At 38.3% G+C, this 25,455-nt stretch overlaps 1 protein-coding gene across 1 annotated transcript in view; it reads left to right on the top strand.

The window, feature by feature from the left end:
- ESR2 (estrogen receptor 2) overlaps window positions 1-25,455 on the top strand; it is a 35,076-nt gene that overhangs the window by 2,842 nt on the left and 6,779 nt on the right. Inside the window, exons 2-6 of the mRNA XM_065749105.1 lie at window positions 602-1,071; window positions 7,424-7,599; window positions 10,216-10,332; window positions 19,383-19,682; window positions 24,063-24,201. Of these exons, the coding sequence (XP_065605177.1) occupies window positions 638-1,071; window positions 7,424-7,599; window positions 10,216-10,332; window positions 19,383-19,682; window positions 24,063-24,201 (1,166 nt within the window). The 5' untranslated portion in view covers window positions 602-637. The remainder of the gene's footprint in view (window positions 1-601; window positions 1,072-7,423; window positions 7,600-10,215; window positions 10,333-19,382; window positions 19,683-24,062; window positions 24,202-25,455) is intronic.

Genomic DNA, 25,455 nt, shown 5'->3' with positions numbered 1-25,455 from the left:
GTATCCAAGTACCTTTCAGTGACAGGGTTGCTTACTGATGTCCATTCCATCTTTCTCCTCTGTGGAGAGGGATGTGCACAGGAATTATGTTTTTGAAAGGTAAAGTCTTTGTCTGTCTGTATTTAAAACTTCTGCTGTTACGCACTCATGTTGATAAAGGAAAGCTGAAGTAGCCCACTTACAGTGGGAGAAGGAGGTGGTGAATTTCTCAGAAGATAATTGAATTCTCAGCACACTCATTCCACAATTACTCACCATGGGGTAATTCTGCCACTGACATGGGGCAGCTTTACCCTGGTTGCAGAGTGTTGCATTGGTTAGGATCCCAGTTGTCACATGCATTTTTGTTTCTGGCTTCAGGTTATACGTTTTTGTGTTATAACTTTTAAATGCAGTTTGAACTCAGCAAGTGTTGTAGTCTTTATTTTTAAGGAAGTTCTAGAAAATTTTCTGCTTCATAAAGGTAGCAAACTTCACATAGTCTGTTTAAATACATTTTGTATGTGATCTGTTTTCACAGAATGCTTTAAGTGCTTTCTGTGTTACAAAAAATCCTCAATTCATGGTTGTTTTTTTTTTTTTTTCCACCTTAACATCTTAGGATGAATATTTAAACAACCTTCAGTCTTGAATCAAAATGTCCCTGTGTGCGTCTTCTCACAAGGACTTTTCTCAATTGCTGCCACTTCAGGATATTGGATGCAATAAAACAGAAATTAAAAACTCACCTGCTGGTATTGGCTCTCCAGTTCCCTACAGCTGTAATCAGTCTGCATTGACAACAGAACACAGTCCGGTCTACATCCCTTCATCTTATGTGGAAAATAGGCATGAATATTCTGCAATGGCATTCTGCAGTCCTGCTATGATGAATTACAACATAGCCAGCAATTTTGGTGATTCAGAGAGTGCATCTGTGAGGCAAACATCAAGCCCAAGCGTGTTATGGTCTGCTCCTGGCCACCTCTCCCCTCTGACACTGCACTGTCAGTCATCACTTCTGTATGCAGAGCAGCCTAAGAGCCCATGGTGTGAGGCAAGGCCACTGGAACCAGTCCTGTCCGTCACCAGGTGAGTGCCACTTGCTTCTTTAGAACCGTAACAATTTTTTACAGCTTCCTTAGTTCTTTTAAAAGTAATAATAAAAGACAAAAACATTTTATTTCTGTGTATCTGAAAAAACAAAAAATCTCCACCAAGCACCAATTCACTCCTGTTACTTTGCCATTGCTTTTTTAATATAACTTCTGAAATAGAATTTATTTTAAAGTGACTCCTTAGAGAACCATATGCAGTTACGAAAAACTGAGTGCCTTCAGTGTGGGAATAACTGTGTATAAACAAGAGTTCAAGGCTACTGGATACTACTTTAATAAAACTGAATTTTGCTCTGGCAAATTAAGTCCTTTCAGGTGAAAGGAATAAAGGCTTTTTTTTTTTTTTCCATTTTCCTACAGTGCTATTTTTTTTCCTGCATCAAATAGTTAAAAAGACTTTTACAAATGAAGAAGGAAAGTTTATCTTTTTTAACTTGTTTTGAGTATTACAAGTCATGCAGCAACATGCCTCAGAGTGCTGTTACAGAAAATGTCTGGCACTCGTTGCTGTCCTGAACTGACTTTTCATAAAGGCAATGTGAGTAGCAGATTCACAGGCTAAATTTCTCAGATGTAAAGCAACTGAATTTGCAGAAATTTCTTCCCGTGCTGTACAGTCCCTGATGTTACAAGTCATAAGAAGTGTGTGCATCATCAGCTGACAAAGTAATTCCATTAGTGTTCACAACAGCTGTTTATGGATTAAGGCAGAAGTTGTTGCAGGGGCTCTTCCTGTTTTACCCACTGGGTTTTTGTTCATCAGGCTCCTTATTTAACTTCAGACATTGACGGTATGAAAAACAGCGTGTCCTGGTAGCAGCTGTAGTTCAATTTTTAGTCATTTTTATTTTTGGTACTACCCACGTTCCTTCTGCAGTGGATGGGCATTATATTGTCTGCACAGCATTAAGGTATAGGATTTAAGTCTACTTCAGGCTTGTGGACTGCAAGAATCTTCAGGCTGTCCAGCTGAATAGTCCGTCTTTGGAGTCAGCAGAGTAACAGGTAGTTCTGAAGTGCATATCTGCTTCAAGTGTGTGAGTTGGGACAGGCATCTTAAATAGCAACAGCATGCAAAGGGATTCCTTGAACAGGTGAATCCAAGCTCTTCCAACTTTGGTTAGTACTTAAAAACAGATAGGTCTGGGAAAATGGGAAAACAGATCAGGATCATGTTCTGGGCTCTCCAGATAGTGGATCAACTCAAAGTGGAAGAACCCAACAGCAAGAGCAGCCCTTCTGATGCTCTGCAGTGTGGCTTCCCTTCTGTCTGTTTAAAGGGAAATCTGTACCTCTCGTGTTCAAGTAACTAAGTCTTCTGTTGTTTGTTTGGGTTCCTATGGACTATTATGCCTGATGATAACTGTATTTAAAGCAGAGAAATCAATGTAATTGGATGTCTAAATTTGTGGATTATTTTTCTCTCTCAGGAGCAGGAAACCATTGTGTTATTTCCTAGCTACACCCAGTAGTCCATTTGTCCTAGTATGATGCATTGTAACACCTCTTTTGTCTATAGAAGTAGTAAAAAATTATTTCTAATTTGACTTGCAAACACATAAAGGAAGAATTGCAATTCCCTACTGTGGCTATATGGCCTGAGATAAAAATGTACTTCCTCTCATCTTTTGGCAGGATCTTTAATGTCATGAACATCTTATTTATTGCCATGGGAACAATGATTGTGACACTATATCTTCATAGATTATACCTTGAAGGAAGAATTCTTGGGATTGAAACTAACAGCAATAGCTCTGGGGGAAGGGAGAGACTAATGCTGCAAAGTGTAAATAATTCTAAACAGCACTGTAGTTGAAGAAAAGGGAGTTGTTTAAATGATGAGTAAGAAAACATCAGTGCCTAGCTAGAGCTATTATACTGTTCATTTTTATCTTTAGGAATAAAGCAAGAGCTTCACTGTGAGAGGAGATTATTTTCCCTGGGTGTAAACTTCTGTTAACATCTGCTGTACTAATGAGGGTTGCTTTGCTACAGCTGATTGTTGTGTAATTTGGAACTTCTTGTAGCTCAGTTTAGAATAAGAAACCTGATTTCTATGCATTCCCTTTTCTTGCAAATAAGTTCTTTATCTGAAAAAAAAAAGAAAATTATTTAACACTACACAGCATAACATTTTGATTTAGCAGTGTTAATCTACAGCAGTGGCTCAACAAAAATGAGCAATATGAGCAAAATTCTGAGGAAAAGTAAACATGAATTTTTTTTACAACATTTGTAGAGCTCATATATGTTTATTTATGGAAAAGAAGGCAATAATTTGGTGATATGAGCTCCAGACTTTACAATATGTTTCTGTATTATGTGTCCTACAGGTAGTGAAGATAACAAAAACAGTCTCACAAATTTTGTTAGTTCAGGACGAGTGTTTCCAAATCCTCCATTTATATTAAAATAATATGAAGAGAAAATAAATGTGATAATGTAATTAGATAATATTTAACAGTAATCTAGTACAGCATCTGAAATTGATTTCTGCCTTCATCTCCTACGTTATTTTTAATTAAAGGTACAAAAGATTTATTTTTAAAATGGACAGATATGTCTTTCTAACAAGTACTTGAAAACATTAAGAAGGTTGCCAGAGATGTTTCCGGAACTTTATTTCCTCCCTTTAACTTCTTCCCTTCTGTTATTCTGCTTCTGATCATACATGTGCAATTCCTGCATGCCAGCAATGCTTGTTTGAATTATATAAAAATAAGTCAGTTTCTTGTCCAATGTGCACTAATATTGTATTCATACATTGTCCAAACTCTGCTCTGCAGCCATTATTATTTGTATTATCCTCCTATGCTGTTTGTTTTTTATTTTTTCTTTTAATTTTGCCTGTTCAGTTGGGTACTTGGAATTACCTCTAGGTCCCTTTGAGGTGATGGGTTGACATTTCAATCTTATGATACAGTTATGATCCCTTAATCTTCAGATACCTGTGGCATAATTTTCAGTACATTGATCAACGTTTGGGACATGACAGAACCTGTGCTTTGGAGATAAAAATAGTCAGTTATACGGTATCAGCACTTCCAGAAATTGTGGTTGAGAGAGTCCCTAGAAGCTGATGAAGGCTGAAAACGACTCTCCAGATGACTTTTGCACAGCATTTTGAATGTGTTCAGGTGGAGAAGGGAAGAGGTTCAAATCAGTTGGAGCAAAAAGATAGTAACTGTTGAGGCTCTTCTTGGACTTATGGTACACTAAAGTAGACAAGTGTGTGAACGCAGGAAGCAATGGATCCTCAGATACAGTCTTTGTCATTGTACAGTTTAGGTTCATATAGGGTTGAATCATCTCTAGGGAGTGAATGAGCCATTGGTCTGTGGGAGGGAAGCCTATGAAGTGGTAAAATCTGGACTGTTAATTTTTGGCTTCACCATTTTTTTTTGCTTGTTTGTTTTCTCAGATTTTTTTCCCTCTTTCTTTAAAACACAATAGTTTAGATTTTTCTTTTTTTATAAAGACCAAAACAACATGGCACACAATAACTTCCATGAGCAAATCTTGCTAATTGACAGATCAAATCTTTGCCACGTTTCTTCATTTCTAATAAAAAGTGGAATTCAGGCTCAGCTTTTCCACTTGTGGCATCTGCATCAAACACTTCCAACTTGGTGTATTCTATGAAATCTGAAAGGAATTAAGAGACATGATAGATACTGAATAACCTGAATAGTCTTGCAGATTATTTCTCTTTCAGGGTAATTATCTTGTCACTATTGCTCATAGAATCATAAAATGGCATGGATTGGAAGGGACCTAAAAAAATCATACATTTCCACGCCCCTGCCATGGGCAGGGTTTCCAGCCACTACATCAGACACCAGGTCAGGTTGCCCAGGGCCCCATCCGACCTGGCCTGAACATCTCCAGGGGTGAGGCAAATGATGATCAATAGAAAATCACTGAGCTGTAAACTTCCAAAAAAAAAAAAAAAAAAAAAAAAAAAAAAAAAAAAAACCACCTTAATTCTCTTTACTGAAGAATACTCTTTCTTTCTCTTTGTCCCTGAAGACTTTCAAGGTAAGATTGGATAAGACCTTGGGCAACCTGATTTAGCTGTGGTGTTCCTGTTTGTTGCAGGGGAGTTGGACTAGATGGCCTTCAGAGGTCCCTTCCAACTCTAAGGATTCTATGACTCTTTTTAGAAACTACAATCAAAAATAGAGAGGACCATCTGAATATGCGAAGCAATAAATCTCTGTCTGAGCAGCTCTTCAATTGCAACCAGGGTACATCCCCCTTTTTTCCTGCATCCTTTGGTGCAGTCGCTCTCTAGGCACACAGCAACCTACCGGTTTTTCAGGAGGACATGGCAGCTCACTCATCTGTTGCGTGTGCTTGAGTATATCAGTCCTGTGTACAATCGGAAGTGGCCTCTGACCATGTGTGAGGCTGTTTGTATGGGTAAGCTGCCTGATTGCTGTGTCCTTGGGGAAAAGAGCACGTGTGTCTTAAGTTAAAATTCTCTATTTCCTAACTCACTTGTCCATAAAGACACCAGTAACAAAATAATTGCTTTTGAAACTCCTGCTGTGCTGCCACAGTTATTGCTGATGAGCAGATTTACACCCATTGAGCCTGCAGGAGGGATGCATTCCAGACTGTTGCTCTTCCTGCAAGCTGTTCTCTGCAGTAGCAGGTCACATAGTATGCATGTGTGTGGGGTGGCTGCAGCTAAACTTTTAAGCAGAGAAAGGAACGCTTTTAATGACTGGAAGGTAAAAAGCAGCACTCCTTGGCAAGGTGTTGCAGTCTGTACTGTTTCTTTACTCTTGTTTAAGATGTTCTAGATAAGGGCAGTACACATAGTTTGCTACAGCTTACCAATCAGTCACTGAGGTACTCTGACTGATTTGAATTCTTTTGTGATTCTAACAATTGGATCCTGATTCTTAAGTAGAGCTACCTCTGCTACTGATGTGAAATGCCGAACTACTTTTCTCCCAAATACAGCAAAAGAGAAAAGAGTAGCATTGTATTTTCCTCCTTGCTTTAGTGGTGTATTAGGGATGTGTGTGTGATACAGTCCCTTTATTCTAGGGGAGAATTTCCCCACATTGGTCTTCCCAGTGTATCAGAAGGGGAAATTTGTCAGTGATTCAGAAATCTTTTAACTGCATTGTGTCATCAGAGATCAGGCTCATTAAATATCTGAACACCTTAATTCCCTGTAACAGCTGGATATGGGAACTTGAAAAAGATCTTGCTCTAACTTAATTCTGTGATAAACACCATAACTTTTTTGTTTTGGAATTTGCTTCAGAGAAGCCTCCCGCCCCCCCCCATTTTTTTACCCTTTCCAAATCTTTTATTAGAAAACTGGAGAACATTCTCCTCAAATGTTTGTAACCTGGAAGGTTTTTCATTGGCATGTAGGTGTTCTTGTCCTTACCTCCTGTCATGAAGCCAGCATAAAGTCTACTTTTAATGTGTCAGTTAAAGTCTCTATGACAGCAATTTCAACATATTTCTATCATTCTGTTTAAATTTGCTCTTGTTGGTGAGCAAATTTATGCTCTGGAAGTGTACCCTTGTTTTTCAAAAGTTGCACAAACTGTGCAACCTGCTGTCTCATTCCAGCAGATGTTTCTTCTCTTTAATACTGCTGAAGGCAGAATGAGAACTTTGCATGAGAATCCTCTGTGCTTAAATAAATACCTTTAAATTCACTGCACAGCTTTCCTTTCGTCAGACTGATACTGAGAGTTCGCATGTGACATTATTTTCTCTCTAGCTCAATATTGTACCAACATGAAGGTAAGATCTGCTGAAACTACTAAGAAAATGGTGTCCAGAGAAGTAGACAATGAATGTGTTTCCTATGCCTAAAACCTGCTTTTCTGATGACCCAAGTTCCTTTCTTTTTGCTGTTTGCTTTCAGGATCTTAGTGTCAAAAATTGGTCGTACTTTCATGTTTTTAGTCTGTTGTAATTTTAATTGATTTCCTAAGAATAGTTCCAGTAAGTTGAAACTACTTGCTGCACTATAGGAAAAATATTGCTCTGTATAAACTAATAAGATATGTATTTTTTAATATACAGAAGCATTTTATAATGATGTTTCTCCATAATCCTTGCATTCTTACCTCCTTTTATTCATCATTTCCATTGCTAGGGTGATCAACATTAGTGGTCACTTCAAACAAAGTTTTGTCTAACACTTTGAGCAGCTCATTCACAACTCAAGCGAAAAATAATGTCATCCTTTATGTAGGATGACATAGATCATAGATCCTTTATGATCTATGTAGCTATAATGGGACAAAATTTATTTTTTCCTCTTATAACATGTTTTTCTTCTCTATCAGAGAGACAGTAAAAAGAAAAACTAATGGCAATGACTGTACAAGCCCAATTGCAACTAATCCTGGCTCAAAAAGAGATGCCCACTTCTGCGCAGTCTGCAGTGACTATGCTTCAGGATATCACTATGGAGTCTGGTCATGTGAAGGCTGTAAAGCATTCTTTAAAAGAAGTATTCAAGGTAGGAACATCAGCTTTTGATTTTACAGCATTGTCTTTTGGATCTTCTGTTATCAACATCTGGAAACATTGCAAAGCAAGCAACTCATTGCTTTAGAGAGGAAATGGAGTACATGTCATGAGAGGGCTCTGCAGAAATGGCCTTGGTGGGATGGCCCTGCACACCTATGAATCTGATCGCAGTTTGCATTGCAAAGTAAATGCAGTAGTTGTGAACTTGTTACAGCAGACACAGAGTAGGTACTTCTCAGAAGCAAAAGTTCTTGTTAGGAATAGCTTATCCAAAACATCTTGTCTGGAACTATTGAGTCATAGCATATATCTACATAGTATGTAGGATATAAAAATGTGTAGGAAATAGTACATAACAAACCTGATCCTTATTTTTTCACCTCAGACACTATGCTGAGGCACTTCTTATTCTTCTAGATCTCTCTATCGGAGGTTTCTACTTCAGTGTTTAAATTCTCAAATATTTGCAAATTTGCTGAGTGACTACAGGACAAAATAAATGTAGTTCTCTGTGGTTGCTATCACAGACTTTGGGCAGTGACTTATGGACTGTATTGCAACGTAGTATCACATCTGCTTTTTATCTTTGGCTCTGCTCATCATGTCCAGGGGCCTCTTGGTGGAAACTTAATCAGATTAACACTGAATACTAACTACAGACACCAACACAGAAACTTCTGTTGCTCTTTGGCCTGTAATGCTCTCTTCCTCTGCTGCATATGGCCTTCAACAGTCCTGAGGTATATTCTTTTGACTCAGTATGGCAGAGTTGGTGTCACCATTAGAATCAAACTTAAAAATAGTTTGCCTTTCTAATTTATTGTCCAAGTTCTGCACAGGTGAATAACAATTTCTACAAACTGGTGAAAGTTCTTTTGACTTTTCAAAATAATTGAAGATAACTTTGTCTCTAGTTATCACAAATGGAGTCTGAATTTGGTCTCAAAGTGATTTCTGTCAGGAAAATTATTTGCCTGCTCTATGCTGATCACACGTGCTGCGGCCATGAACAAGTTGCCTACTGTGGCCTTTTGTACACCTTAATGTACCCTGTCAGGTAACGCTTGTTTGTGATTCAAATAAGTGAAAGTAAGTTCTTGACATAAAACAGTATTGAATATTCAGTTGCAACTGTTGTTATGAAGGGTATTGCCTAGAAAAATCATAAAGTTCTGGGCCACCTGAAGCCAAGCATTTAGCTTTTGGCCTGTGGTAGGCCCAGAATTGAAATTAAATGTTATGTCTGGGCAAATGTGTGTGGTCTCCTCTGCTTGTCTAAGTTAGTTGTGTATCAGTCCCATATCTCTGAACAGCTGCCTCCAAACTAAATGATCCCAAGGACATGGGAGTTTTAAGCCACCTTATGCTCCTTTGTGCTTTAGTTATAAGGCAACAGAGAGCTTCTTCCTCCTTTCCCCCCATGTTGTGTGAAGAGTGATGAACAGTAATTTGTTTTTCAGTTGTATCTACCAGAAGGAAATGGGACAAAATGTAACCTGATCTCTTCTTTTTTAAAACTGTCGGTTCAAAAATTCAAGGTTAAAATTATTTTCATTTTGCAAGGAAATGGTCACAATGGTTCAGTTAAATAATTACTCTTGGGGATGTGAACTCTCGGACTTGCTCATGAATCAAAGCAAAATACAAAACCAAACAACCAACCACCCTACTTGTAAGCCACTATATCTTTGTCTGATCTATTCTTAATGTTTGAAAAAAGTATCTTAAACAACCAGAGATTAAAAACAAAAACAAAACAACAACAACAACAACCCTAAGAAATGTAAATTGAGTATTTTTTGGTGATGACTACAGGAGACATTTACAGTGTTTGGCAACAGGTAATTTGGTTGTATTTAGATCAACTTCATAGTAAGGTCTAGTTCATAGGAATAAACTTCTGAATCAGATTATTGATTAATGAAATACAACAATGTAAGGAGTTTCTGAGGAGAAGTGGGGTGAGGTGGGAGAGAAGGGAAGACAGCTGATGCAAATCAAACAAACTTATTGATAATATATTAAGTTATACTTTGTGCCTGTGATTTTCTTTGTCTTGTACAGTATGCATTAATTTATACTAGTCTTCTTTCTCAGGCTTTTAATTTCAAAATAACAGCACTAACAAAAATTTCTAATGGGGTCAGTTCTCCAAAGTCTTCTTTGTTCCTGGGACTCAGCAAGCCAAAGAGAGAGTTCAGTAAATATAGCTGAAGTTTACTTAAATCTTTGCAGACCGAGGCTGTGTACACTGCTATTTTCAAATGTGCTGAGGATAAATTCTCTTCTCTGCCATCTGTAGAAACCCAGTATACAGTAAGATGTTTTAGACTGGGAGTAAATTTCCACGAGTCTATGTCCCATTGTCAATAATGTGTTGGTATTAGAAGATGCTTGGTTATCTAGTGGTCAACAGTAAAAGCTGGTCTATGCTTTCTGGTTACATTTTAAGGTCAACTTTTTCAGTACAGAACAAATATTTTGCATCATTTAAATTAATGGAGCTTAGATAAGAAATAGATGAGATGCTTAAAATCCCTGATTTGTGAAATTGCCAAGAGGGATTGTGGGAGATGTTAAATTTTTCTGCTTTACATTGCTGCAGGACATAATGATTACATCTGCCCAGCTACCAATCAATGCACGATAGACAAAAACAGGCGCAAAAGCTGCCAGGCATGCCGGCTACGGAAATGCTATGAAGTGGGGATGATGAAATGCGGTGAGTTCTGTGTGTCGGTGTTGCTTGCTTGGGATTTGTTGCCTTCAGTCAGTTCTATACAATTTGCCCCCTAACCAATCCCCAGAATTCTAAAAAGGCATAGCCAGGCAATTAGAGCAAGGTTTAAGCAAGTTTTATAGGTGGGAAATGCGCTGATTATTAAAGCAGGAAGAGACTTCAATGTTCAGAAGAAAACCTGTGGGAAGGAGCAGGGAGCAGATTAAATGCAGGAAAACCATAGTTCCTCTGCTGAAGTCTGTGAAGGTAACTTATTTGCATGCTATATTCTGCAGAATGGGGACCAAGAATGCTTTTGTCTGAGCCTCAAGTCAAACTTTAGTCCTTTCTAACATGGGATTAAATGAGCCTGTACTCTGTGGCTGAATACAATGCAAGAACAGCAGTGCTGCATCTGAGCAGTAGTCAATTAGCCTCGTATCCTGCCTCCTGTGGTGATAAAGAATGAAGAGGGAGAAGTAGGAGTGAGACTAACATCTATGTGAAGCTACTGCTGAAAACTCTCAGCTTCCAAAAACTATCAGTTTGGGACTTACATATCTAGATAAGGTTTCTTTACTTATTAGGTCTCAGTGGGTTAATCAAATGGTGTCTTGTCCACTGTCCCCGTTTTTAATCCCGTAAAGTCGTAGCATCTACAATACCCCATAGCAAGAAGTTCTGCAGCTTGACTGCATGTCTTGTAAATAACAAGTCATCCATTTTCCAGGCACTTTTTGTGAGGCTGTTTTTGCTTATAGAGGGTTAGGAGGTACTCTTCTATTTCCTTATTGTTGCTTCTCACAGGCTTCTTTCAGATGAAGACTTCCTGTTCCTTCATCAAAAGAAGCAGTGAACTACCCCTGTTTATCGTTGCACTCTCCAGACTTATGTTTTACTCCCCTCTACTTACTGCAGTTTATTCACTGTAGCTGTACATTTCGAGTTTTAAAGATTACTTTTAAGAAGAAAATCCCTTAAAAGATGTTTCAATATCTAATGTATTTTTATAGTCAAGGTTTATTGTTCTTATAGTCCTTCCAATGTTCATGATAGAAATAGGCTGGGAAAACATTACTTACAAATACTAGAATGGAAGGGATAAGGTCATTGCGCCTGGTCCTTGTTGATTTGCAGGCATGCATATCATTTAAAGCGGGTACCTTTTTCTATTTCAAAGCTAGACTATGTTTTTACCCTACCACCACTTTGATCTGGAGGCTGTTTGCAGATTATTATTATTTTTTTCATTAGGAACATTCTTCTGAATTCCACCCAGCATTTATTTATTGCAGGATGTCTAATGTCCATTTGTTCTTGTGACAGCACTGTCTTGTGGCTTAGAGGCTCTTTATTGGTAATGCTCTGGTTGTATTTATGGACTATAGTCATATATCCTCACTGCTTTTGATTTATTGGGCTAAATAAACCAAGCAATCTCCTTGTAAAATAATCTGTTGACAGATTTTGGAAGTTAGGGTAGTGTGTCCCATAATAATCTCCAGGATGGACTAATGCATTTTGCACTTCGAGGACAAGAGTTGTAGAAGGTCTCCCTGTGAGCTCTCTTCACTGTACTAGCATTAAGATGTGGCTACGTCTGCAGGAGGTACTGTGTGCATGCAGCCCAGGATGTTATCTGCCTTTTCTATGGTCGTACCACACTCACAGTTTGTAATATGAGCTGTTATGATTGTAGCCTCCTTATTCAATCCTAGTTGATAACTTCCAGCTTAGAGCCAAAATTTCAATAGTTCCTCGTATTGCTTTTGTACTCTTGAGGTACGTATAATGTCTGTTACTCAAAGCAGCAAGTGCTTTCTATGCTAAATTTTTGTTTTCTTCTGCACTGATGACATATCTTGTATTTATTGGTGTTCTTTATTAATGTATTAGCTACTTCTGCTGACTGGTTTCCAGAAAGAAAAACCTTGCAAAAGGGATGTTTTTTGAAATGTTACTTTCTGAATAGCACTGCTGTCTCTTGTTCAGCTTTATGACTGAAAATTTTACGGTGTCTCTATGAGTATTTCTATCAAGCTTAAGCTTTGGAGGGCTTCTGAAAAATTCATTTTACTGTGGTCTAAGGTGGTTCTCCACCTTATCCTAATTTATGATTAGACCTCACAGACACTAAGGTGTTACAAGTTACATAATGAATGTTTATACAACATTAATGATGCTTCAAAACTCATTTCTGTACAGATATAATATTATAATATTATATCTGTATATCATATTATATTGTTAGTTACATCACTAATAATATTACTATTATTAGTAGTACTATTATAATATCTATTATATATGATACATTAAATAAAATAATGGGAGTTATATTTGAAAAATAATTAGGTTTTTTTAATTAGCTTTGAAAGCATTGAAACTTGAGAATCTTGAGAATTTAATTTGAGAACCTTAAGAAGTTAATTTGAAAAACAAGGAATGTAGAAAATGCATGCCTGATAGTTGAAGCTGAGTTGTCTGAATTCCCAGATGAGTTGAGACATCTGTGTATAAAGCTAACGCACGCAGGCATGGTGGTTCTAATATTCGACAGGTGTTTATACCAGACAGATTTAGAAATTGTATTTCTTGCATGAAACACAAATGACATTTCCTGCAGATCAGAGTGATTATGTTTCAGTTTTCTTTCTTCTTAGAGCAATGCTTTATTACCACTTTTATGCCGTAGAAAGCCATAAAAGTGTACATTTTCTTTTTAATGAATGCTTTTCCCCAGTCTCTGTGCTTTTCCCAGGCCACTTACTGAATGCATTGGTTCACTTCTGCTGCAACTTTGGATAGGATAGAATGGTTTGTCAGTACTTGTTTGCTTGGGAAGATTTCTTGTCCAGTAGAAGTGACGAAAGAGTCTCAATTACCATTTTGTTGATTTATGAAAGCTCATCATAAACTCTTCTGTTGTTTGCATCAAATCTTTAAATCCTGATTTCTTTTTTTGTAGTATCAGTAGCCAGCTTGAGGAAAACGTGTGTATATGTACATCTGTGTATGTTTCTGTGTGTAAATGTACTTGGGTAGTATGTGCTATTTTTAAAATAGTGGGAGAAAGAGGGAAGGTTTCCTTTAGGGTTTCCTGGCTTGAAAACTCTTGAATGTCATTGCATTCATAAATGTAGAGAAGTCAACCCAACAATCCATAGGTATTTCAGTGGATCCTAGCTTGGAGGTACTTCGTATTAAGGTGATAATGGATTTTCTAACAGAATATTTATCATACTGCCAGAAGTGCAGGTTCTTGGACACTATATCCGTAAATTTCTCTGCAAGAACCTGTGTCGCCTACTGTTCTAATCAAGAAATCTACTGCTAAATTTTGGCATTAGGAGTGATAGTAGCAAACTAATTGTAAAGAAAGCACTGTCATCAGGAACAAGGAAAACAGTTACTACAAATATTTTAAAAGTAAATTCTGCCCTGAAAACTTGAATAAAATAGATCAAAGAGGTCTGCTCTTAAAGCTTTCTTGTGCTCACAGCTCAGCTCTGAGCTGTTTGCCCAAGGTAAGGAAAGAAGAGGGAACTTGCCCCATCACTTTGTTATAGCCACCCTGTATGCACATACGCTGGTGCTTTTCCTTTCCTGTTCTGTCCTCTCCTGTCCTTTCTTTTCTTTTTTTTATTTTTTGGTTCCTGAGGCTGAAATAAACATTCTTTTATAAGAAGTCTTCAGTATTCCTATTGTTCCTGTTAGAACAGACTTAATTCTTTCAAAGACAGAACTCCTTTCACCTCCCTGACAAAATGAGAACGCTGAGGATTCTTATTAGAAGGTAATGGCTAGATACTGCCTTTGAGTACTGGTACTGTTCCTTAAGCATACAGAAAGAAAAGCAGATTTCTATGTGCAGTGATGTGAATTTTGAAGGTTAGAATTTAGTGCTCTTTTCTCCTCTACTTGCCTGCTGCTTGCTGTTTCTGGATAGCACTATAAAGCACAAATACAGTAAACTATTTTTCACGTAGGAAATACATGGAGTTTCATGGCATTCTCTGGACATGAAATGTATTAATTGTAGTTCAGCTATTTTAGAAATTACTGTAATTTCATTCCTTGTTTTCGTATGTTCTTGGTGGACAGCAGCATCTTTGTCAAGCCTGCTCTATGAATACAGGCATAGTCAAAGGAACATTTGCATTTCCACTCAAAGGTGACTTGAGTGATAATGATTGACTAATAAAACTTGCTCTCAAACGCTACTGAACTGATGAGTTACATAAGAAGTTGCCAGGGACCAAAATCAATGTCAAGAGCAGCTTGCCCAACCGTATGCTGCAAATAATTCCTGTCTGTAGTTTGTCCGTAGGTGAGTGAACAGGTTCTTTCTGAGGATTTAATGTAGAATATCCCAAGTCAGAAGGGACCTACACAGATCATCAAGTACAAGTCATCTGTCTCCATACAGAACTACCCTAAACCCAAACCCTACATCTGAGAGCATTGTACAAACTCTCCTTGAGTTCCTGCAGCTCAGGACTGTGCCCACTGCCCTGGGGAGCCTGTGCCATGCTCACTGCCCCCTGGTGAAGAACCTTTCCCTGATATCCATTTTGACTTTCTGCTCTCTATGGGGAGCTGTAGGCCACTGTGAGGTCTCCACTTGGCTTCCACTGCTCTAAGCTGAAGAAACCCAGCAACTTCTTCCAGTGTGTTTTATTTCTTATGCTCTTGCAGTCATTGACACATGTGGCCTATGGAGCTGTAACTCAAGGTATTGCCCTTGGTCTAGTGTTCTCACCTGAATACAGCTATTTTCTTGTGCAAATAATTGCTCCAAATAAGAGTGTAGTGGGAAGAATGAGAGATTTGATCACTTTGTGCATTTTCCCAATTGCCTGAATTACCTTTTTTTGAATGAATATTAGCTATTAAGTATATTTAGGGAATTTGTGGTAATTTAATATTCTCTAATCTTGGAAACTAAGTATTTTATTGCTGTTCCTTTACATGGGTTGATTTATATCTCTGTATACTGAAGCTAAGGATTAAGCTTGTCTATAATTATTTCCTTCATAAAGATTTATAAGCACACATGACTTTTGGTTGCTAATAAGCGTACAGGCTAAATTCTTCTGTTCTGTCTGAACTTCATATTTAAATAGGAAGCACAGACATTCCTTTACATTGCTTAAATGTTGTATTAATTGGAAAAGCTGCTACTTCCTAATGTGTCCATTGACTGACAAGCTTAAATACTGCTTTCTTAGCAGTGTAATCTTACAGTACACTCTCTTTTTTTTTCCAAATATCAGCTGAGTAAATTTAAATGTAGAAATAAAGGATTTTTCCTTTAATTATGGATGAATTGTGTTTTCTGCATGCTCCTCAGTGAATTATCTTGCATCTGCTTTGAAAATACACAGTAATCAAAACAATTACAAACAAAAATTAAGTATTCGCATCTCCCTTTGTTTGTTTGTTTGTATTTTAATTTATTCTCCTTTCCAAAAGATCTGAGGACAGCTGATGAGGGCATGTTGCGACCCATTGCATTTGATTCAGTTCGGTGCCAGGACCTGAAATAGGATTGATCAGCAGGTTGCAAATGCATGCCTGACCTCATGTCACTTACACATGTGTTACTGCTGGAATTTCTTCCTCATTGAGTCACCAGACATCTCCTTATCTCACCAGCTCCTCTTTCAGACAACTGAATTAATCTTCCATGTATTTAATTTACAGGCTGCTCTTCTTCAAGTGCCTTCTCTTTGGAGGATTCACATTTCCAACAGGTATTGAAGGATGCATGTCATGGAGCAGTTGTTGCTTTCCAATAGCCCAAGAAAATTCATCCTCCACAGTGTGTCTCCCTATGGCTTTTAGTCTGCTCAATTTTTCTTGTTCTGTCCTCAAGGTGCCCATTTTCAAAATACTTCAGTTTCAGCAAGGCTCTGCTTCCTGCTTTCGTTCAGTTCTCTCCTGGCAATTACACTCTCTACTATGCACATTCATATGGAAGGCAGAGCCACAGATCTCTCTGTGAACAGAGCACACCAATACCTTGGCACTTCACTGTTCTCTTCCAGTTGTACTTCTCTTTCAGTTTCTTAGCACATGGCTGACCTTTCCTCTTTGTCCTTCCTGAAGGAAAATATTTACATACTTTCTGTTCATGGTGTGACTTCAGAACAGTCTGCAGCCCTTAGTGCTATTTGAATGTTTTTCTGATGCTGACGAAGCACATTCAGACTTTAACCTTTGTGTATCAGTCCAAAAACGAGGCCTAGCAGAGTTTGCTGCCTAACTAGATTTCATTCAGCTAAACTAAGGTGATGTGGTTTCGCAAATCTCTGATGATCCCTCAATCAAATGTTTGTGTAAATGTTCTGCCAGTACTCGAGCTGTTTCATCCTACCCCCTTTCAGGAGACAAAACTATCCTTTCCCACAATGTTGCAGAATTTAGGCCAGTTCAGAATGCTTTTCCAAACTCTTCATTCCACTTGGGTTCCTCATTCCTTCATTCCACTTGAGAGAACTGGTTCACTGGAACCAGCTGTGCCTGCTTTTCTTCTCCAAACTCATCTGCTTCCAGGTAGTTGGTGTTCTCTAGTATTCAGATCTTTAATGGTCATTCATTTCCCTTTTACATCTGATGCAGTTTTCTGAACAGGCAGCAAGTGAGGTTTGTAACAATGGGAAGTTGAAAATTTCACACCTGTTAAGTCAAAACAGACTTGTTAGTCCTTAGCCAGTCTTTTTGATGCCTTCAGGTCATACCTGACTGGCTTCTGCATCTCATCCTTCTCACAGGTTGACTCAAATGATGCTTGACAGCTGCTGAAGACAAGACAGGATTGTGATCTGACAAGCCACCTCTTCTGGGGAACATCTACCACTGAGAATCTGCCTTCACCCAACATCTTATTTAGCAATAGCATCTGAAATTGTAGGGTTTTATTTTGTTGTGTGTGCCTTTACCCCCTTTTTATTTTTAACTTGGCTTATGTATGAACTCAGAGCCAGAATTGCATTGTCTCTTTAGGGTTTAGACAACTTATGTTCTACGTAACTGATAGGTGTGGAAGAAGAGTGATAACAATTGCTGAGTCCAGTAGCTTGATAGAATGGAAACTGCAGTATTTCTGTCTGCTAATATCAAATATGAACATCTTTTGCCATTAACAAATACTTAATAGCTATATCCACAGCTACCCATGCTAATTGGCAGCCACCACATCTAGCACTTACACGAATGGAAGTTGTGAAAAAATACATGCTTTTATACAGTATGTATCCCTCCAGTATCTGGGTTTAAACACTCTGTCAGTTAGGCAGCAGGTGACTAATTCCCCAGGCCACAGGAACCAATGTCTGGTACTCAGCTCTTCTCTCATGCAGATCAATACACAAATGTAGGTATGCTATGGATGCCTCTAATAACTGACTTCGGAAAATCAGTGTTATCTGGTAGCTGGACTTTGGTTCCCATGATCTTCCAGGTGTCTTGTTCACAAATTCTCTTGCTCATATGCGTGCAAGCAAACAGGCCTCTGGCAACTGGTCCAAATTCATGGCCCTATTGGTAGGTGACATCCAGATGCTCTGGTATGGCTAGAGGTTGACTGGGAACTTCTGGTCGCTACAAGAGAACTGAAAAGCCTTTCCTGCTGACTGGTCTGGTGCATGTCAATTCCACAGCCTGGTCATTTTTCTTTGATAGCCATGAGAATAACCAAGTCAAGGTACTGGTTGGAACTATTGGGATTTTTCCACCTTCATTGTTCCTCACCTCCTTTTTTCTTCGTGTACTTTATGAATTATATAAAGAATAATAAAGAAGAACTAGAGTCTGTGGCTGTGATGTTGTTTTGTGCAGCACACCAAAAAGGTTCAGTTAAATGTAGTATTGTCAAGAAGGCAACATTACATGAAAGGATGCTTTTGTGTAGTTTATGTGATGGAAACAAAATGAGACAACCCATTACTGTGCTTTAAGACTCCACAATTTCTATTAATAGAATAATAAATGTTGATCTGATATAGATTTATGCTACCACTGGCACTTACATATCTATGAAAATTCACTGTTTGAATGTCATATCAGTGAAAGTGTTGGCTAGCACGAAAAATGGTCTTTTGAAAGATTTAGAGGAAAATTTTGCACTGATGTTGAAACTAGTAACTGCTGGAGGATTCAAGCCTATGAATCTATGTAGTAACTTTGTATTTTTAAATAACTTGATTTTTTTTCTTTTTTCATGTGAAAAAAACTTGCATGTTAGTTACTGCCGAAGTTTGTTTATAAATAAACAAAAAAAATGTGAGGGAAGCAGACACCATGGCTGAGTGTTGTGTTAAATCCCCACGTTTTTAAGTCCCTTAGCCTTTTTCCATGGCTGCTCTTTAAGAAGAGGTTACAGTGATCCCACCAGTAATACTGATAGGCAGAGAATGTTTGATGTTGTCTTACATTCTCAGAATTATTTTTTATTGTTCATTAAGACCTTTGTAAAAGGACTGTGTGAAAGAGAAATAGTATTCTTCACACATAAGTCCAAAATGGGGGCATATTCAAGCTAGTTGAGATACCTGAATTCACTTTGGGGAAACTCTTGCTGGCTTAACTGGATGTAGGGAGAAAATAGATTACCTCTCAGTAGGTCCCTAGCTGAGCACTGAGCTGGCAGTGAGGCCCAGCTGTGCTTCTGGCTGAGATATTTGGTCAACTTCAGAATTTTTTTTCCCCCCAATTAACATTTTAAGCTGAATTTATTAACAGAATTAAACAGCTTTCTTTAGTTGCATTGGAAGACTCGATTTAACTCCTTTTGATGTCAGGGGGTTTCCCAGGGACTTGTAAAGTGGATTCAAAAATAAACACTGTTTTCAGTAATCCTTTTCTTCAAGAGGCTCAACTGAAGCAAAGTTAGGTCAATACTGAATGCTCTAGAAAGTCTGAAACTTGATGTTTAATGTTAGAACATCCAATATTGAGGGTCTTTTCCCCTTCTCCCCGAACACTTGGATTTTTACAGTGCAACAAAGAGAGAAATATATTTCAATCCAATCGTGTACCTCTTCTATCAGGCTCAAGAAGAGAACGCTGTGGGTATCGAATCCTGCGCCGCCATCGTAATTCGGAAGATCAAGTGCACTGCATGGGCAAAACCAAGAAGTACAATGAGGCTGCAACCCGTGTGAAAGAGATCCTCCTCAGCACAGTCAGTCCAGAACAGTTTGTTTTAACTCTGCTTGAAGCTGAGCCTCCCAATGTGTTGGTGAGTCGTCCAAGCAAACCATTCACCGAGGCTTCCATGATGATGTCCCTGACAAAACTGGCAGACAAAGAGCTGGTTCACATGATTGGCTGGGCCAAAAAAATTCCTGGTAAGAATTTCTCTCTCTTTTTTTACTTATTTCATTTGATGCCTTAACAGCATAGCACCATAAATGTAATGTGTGGAAGTCTTATACTTTCTATGCTAAAGAAGTAATGGACAAATGATTGCTCTCAGAACTTTACTTGGGATAATTTTGAATCAGAAAACAGCCTTGCCCATAATTTGATGTCTGTTGTTAGTGAAGTTACTTGTTCCAGTTGCTCAAAAGCGTAGTTGATGTTACTTGTAATTTTATCTCATTAGCTATAGATGCCCGATTAATCTGATTAAGTTCATTAAAGGTGTATTAACTAGACTGTTATTGGAATAAGATCAAATGTTTCTCTTGAAATCTAGCAAAAGCTTTGTATTGAAGCTGATGAAAACTGCTGTGTAGCTGAGAACTATCTCTGCAATTGCTTCAGCTGACATAGTTGGTGCACAAGAGGATCACATTTAGAGATGCATTGTATATATAAAATTATTGTGCGTTTTCGCCCAAAACAAAAATGAACAGGAGTGGTTTGGGCTGTTGGTAAGGCAAAAAGCATGCACTGAACTGTAACTATGTGTGTTCCCTTGAGTGTGATTGCACACTGAAGCATCAATGGACGTGCTGCTCTTTAACTTCAGATGCAGTGCTCTGTTGGAAGTGATCCCTACAGCAGCATGTGCCTTGCACAGCTGATATGTTCTGTATTGCATCTAGCAGCCTTTAGCCCTGTCCATCTGCACTGAGGACTCAGCACACCATGGCTGCAGAGCTACATCTCCTTGTTACAGAATGCCACAGTTAAGCTTCTGTGACGAATAGTTCAGGTGTGACAGATCTCAGGTGTGTAAATTCCAGGTTAGGTGCTGGGGAGGAAACGTTAGCACTGCACAAGCATCTGTATAGCACAGGCTATTTGTATAGAGGTTTTCCTTTTAACATGGAACATTTTAAACTGAGTGCAATTAAGCAGTATTTGAAAGGGAAAAATAAATTGGTCTAATTACAGATTGCTCTTCATTTCTGGTTTTTAATTTTAATTACATCAGTTTGAAGATGAAAACAGCATCAAAAGAAACCACAACCTCTACCAAAAATGAAATTGTTATATTTTTAACTTTAAAGGAAAATCAGCTTCCAAACCAACTCCTGTTTTAACATTGATCACTTTTAGCTTGTTTTCAATGTAAGCCAGAAGTAAAACCTTGTTCTTGGCAGTAGGAGAATTGTATGAAGAAAACCTGTTGAGGCGTTCAAAGCCCTTCAGAACAGTTCCTGGGAATGTTTATGCTTTACAACGTGTGTTTGTTGTTTTGTGATTGCTCGCATTATACAGAACAGAAATAAACACTATTTTAGAAAAGTGCCAAAAATAGATGTGAAATGCCTTATGTTCCCAGTTATAAATAGTATTCTAGTACAGAATGGCTTTTAGAACATTTACTTGAATGTGGATATATTTTTTCTTTTAAAGTAGATGTGATGACCAAGCTCAGCTCATAGAATTTCAGTTTACATGTTCTTCCTAAAGTTAATCATCTAAACCAGGGTAACATTTCCTGGAGTCCTAGGGGAAAAAAAAGAGTTATTGACTAATGGCTCAGTGAGCACTAATTTTACTATAATTGTAATATATTTCCCTTGTAAATTAGTAGTGGGTATTACTTTGGTCAGCATAAGTAAAAGAAAATCCTATTCTTTTCTTTGTATCCTAGTGCTACATGTGCTATATGCTGACAGAATTTTGGCTGAAGAGGAAATCTAAATCTATTTTCTTCTTTACTTAATTTTAACAGCCTTCTTTTATTACGAGTCATACTCTGTGAATATATTTTTGCTATACAGTCAGCTTATTTGATTGAATTTTTGTTGTTGCTTGTAACAGTAGAAGGCAGCACTCCTGGATTATTTTTTTTTCACATGAATTGCAGTGACTTGAATTGGATGTTATAAATGGGCATAACATAGCTTCTGTAATTGCTTTTAACTTGTCTGGCCTAGTTTTAGAGAGCTGAATGGAGCTCATGGCTGTACCCACGTGGCTGAAAGATGGGATGTTGTCATAATATTGACATTTGGATTCATTGTGGAACATAGTTGCTGGCCAGAGCAACTTCGGGTAGCTACTGTGCATCCAGAAGATAGTTTTTTGTTTTCCTGTGCTATTATGGCAGTCTTATCTTAGTAATTTGTATTAAAGGATTAGCTGTAGAGCACAGAATTTAAAGGACATGTTCTACAGCCAAAGAAAAATGAGCAATTTAATGTACTGTGAAGCAAATGAAAAGGGACTTCAGGTTCTGCAATAGAAGCTGTCGTGCTAATGTGCTATCCTCAACCTTTAGACAAGATTGCTACAAAAATGAAGGGAATAGTCCTAATAGCAGTGCTCGATGTTCATGAATCATACTGTTGGTGTTGCTAATGTGTATTTAGCAGGTATCATCTGGGGTAAATCTGAATCCCTAATTACCTTTACACTGAAAACTGGGACTCGGTCTGACAGCTCTACTGGGATTTGTTTTTCAACCCCGTAACTGGTTGTTTATGCTGGAGAAATCAGCACACGCCTCTGTAACTGTTGATTTAAATAAACCCCTGAAAAGTCTTTGAGCTGTTGTTTCCCAGGAAACCATCCCTGTCGATTTATCCTATTCACACTTCCATGGGTATTTTTCTAAAAGTGCTTTTTAAATTATAAGAGTTTAAATCTGGCAGATAATCTGCCGTTGGCTGTGAGCTCTGTAGTAAATTCTTTGACAGTGAAATCCATGAGGGAAAGTACAGTTCATAGGCTCCTGTTTACTCCTCACGGAGAAAGGGAGTAAGGCTCTCAGTGTGAAAGGCAGCACTTTCAGCATTGAAAAGCGAGAGTACGCATTTCCCAGCTCATGTTAACCTGGAGATGACACTGACTGTCTTCCAGGGCAGTACTTTAATAAGCTGAAAACGTATGGAACGTTTATAGAAATTACTGGGAGCAGATTTAATGACAGCACAGGTGTTGAGCATTTTAGACTTCAGAAAACTGTCCAAAAAAGAGCTGCAGGAAACCCGTCCCCCACGGCCGGGCCCTGGAATGATTTTTCACTGTTTGGAGATGTAGTTACCAACTCATCTAAAGCTGAAGCACCTTTGTTAGGAGTCTTTTCTGAAGTGTACTTGCTTTGAAAACTTTGACTTGATCTTGATTTAGAACAGAGGTGCAGACTGAGCACAGAACTGATGGTCATTGCCTCTGTGCTGTCGTTGGGCTTGCCTTTTGGTAATGGACACTTCTCCATTTTCTGTGTGGTTGTTGTGGTTGTTGTTAATTCTTTATTTTCCTTATGTGTTCGTATTTTATTTTTCTTTATTCATAGTACCATTGAGTATCCTGAGTTGAAAGGGACCCTTAAGGACCATGGAGTTCAACTCCTTTAAGTCTTTTCTTCTAGTCTGTTATTGCAGGGGAAGGGGCAGGCAAATTATCTTTATCTCTGCTGGCTGTGTTGTCATGTTATCCGACACTTTCTGGGAGTTCCAGAGAGAACTACGTGCTGGAAGAGGCTTATGCATGATTGCATCAATTCTGTTCTTGCTTCTGGGATGCTGTGTATGGAGACAATGTGGACACTACTACCATCATCAACTACCCTCGTCATTTTTTTTCCTTTTTTTAAATTAATCAACACATGGCATTTATGAATAAGGTGATAACACAGAGCAGCCAAATGTGGCTGCTTTCATAGGTATCAAACAAACCCAGAAACATGCCTGCCTCATGAGATTAAAAACAAAACTGAACGCCAGCGACAATCTTGCAAACAGTGACCTTATATGTTATGGAAAAGAATGCTCTGTTTTCTCAGGAGTCCTCCGCAGTGTAATCTGGTAAATCTTTAATAGATGTGAGTTTCCATAGTGGTTCCTTGGTACCCTTCAGAAGTCTTTGGGGTAGTCATCAAAAGAGATGTAAGTCAGGTCTACATTCACCTATGTGCTGACTGCACTTCAGCTCTACTCTGATTTATTTATTTTCCTTGGAGACTTTCAAGGCGAGGCTGGATAAGGCCCTGGGCAACCTCATCTAACCGTGGTGTCCCTGTTCACTGCAGAGCAGTTGGACTAGGAGGCCCTCAGAGGTCCCTTCCAATTCTAAGGATTCTGTAGTTCTATCATTTTAAATGTTTTGGGAAAGGATTTGTCAAAGATAAACACAACTATTTGTGTTCCCATTTGAGATATGGGAACATATGCAAGGCATTTCTGATATCAGTGCTGCTTATTCTGGCTTTCTTCACAACTCGTGGGTTTTTTTTATTATTATAATTATTTTTTGTATATTCAAGACATTTTAATAAAAACATAGATGTAACCATGTTGATTTATTTGGTACTGTTTTCATCATTTTAGGCTTTATTGATCTGAGTCTGTATGACCAAGTCAGGCTCTTGGAGAGCTGCTGGATGGAAGTTTTAATGATTGGTTTGATGTGGAGATCGATTGACCATCCTGGGAAACTAATTTTTGCTCCGGATCTTGTACTAGACAGGTAAGAGAAATCAACTTCTTGAGAGCCCTTCAGTTAGTGTGTTTGGAGAGAGGTGAATGGAGGAAGGAAGAGGATGAAATATTGGAGATGATGTTAACGTTTAATTTAACAGTACCATTAACTTGTATTTTAACAGTTATATCTTGAGAATTCACGAGCTGCGTGTAAATTGTGCTGCTGAACTTGAGAGTTGCTGAATTCCTCTACCACATAACCGTGCTGAGTTTCTCTGTTTTTTACTATTTCTGTTGGATTCAATCCTTATGGTCCAGGGCTCCGGATGCTAAAATTGTAGGCATCAACACGATGTGCTACGTTATCAAACAGCTTCCACCAGTCAATAGATTTTTTCCCTGACCCTTAAAAACATGAGCAAAGAAGAAAAAAAGTAAAGTTTCAGACCCTAATTTATTTATTTAAAGTAGCTGATCTTTTAGTTTTTACCTGCACTTAGTGCAGACTTCATAGCTACAAGGATGAGCTTTGCAGCACTAGCCAAAAGGGATTTTAAAAAGTAACTTGCTCTTTAATACTGAAAGTTTTCTTTAAGCTTAAGTAGAGTGTTTGCAAGCTTAGAACTTATTTATCTGTAGCTGTATACCAGTAGGGAAGATTGAGGATCAGTAAGAATGTTTTTCTTCAGCATGTTAGAACAATTTGATTTGGACTTCATGTTGGTAAAAAGTCAGAGAGATAATCTGCTCTCTTGGCAAGGAGTAGAATCTCTCTTAACCTTCTCAACCCAGGGACATTCATATCTGCACCAGTCTGGGCTAGAGCTAAATAATCGTCGTCATCACAGATTCAGAAAGCAAAATGGGTTAGTAAGAGAAGTAAATTTGAATTACAGAAGATTTGAAGTAAATTGTGGTTTTCTCGTATAAAATTCAGTGCAAGGACACAGTGGATTGTTCAACGCAATAATAAGAAATTGCTCAAAATGTACGATATGTTCAGTTCCTCGGGAGCTAATATGAGCTGAACAGAGTTGGCTTGATAAATTCCTTCATCTCCACAAGACTTAATGGAGTGGGAGCTAGCGAGCATCTGGGCATCCTGTATTATTATTAAGACACGCTTACGTGAACTTTAGCTACATTACCCACACAGTCTTTGTAGACGTACTTCTCTGACGCCCGTGCCTTTGTCTTGATGCTGGCAGCTGCCAGTCCTCCTCCAGAGCTTGAATTTCTCCTTTGCCAAGATGCACATGAGAAGCCAGGCAGTAATGAGGCAGCTGCCTTTCTGCGGGTT

Source organism: Cyrtonyx montezumae, unplaced genomic scaffold, assembly GCF_038088225.1.
Source record: "Cyrtonyx montezumae isolate F1298 unplaced genomic scaffold, pur_monq_1.0 scaffold_10, whole genome shotgun sequence".
NCBI lineage: Eukaryota > Metazoa > Chordata > Aves > Galliformes > Odontophoridae > Cyrtonyx > Cyrtonyx montezumae.
The sequence above is the reverse complement of the archived record's forward strand: the minus strand, read 5'-3'. Positions and strand labels throughout refer to the sequence as shown.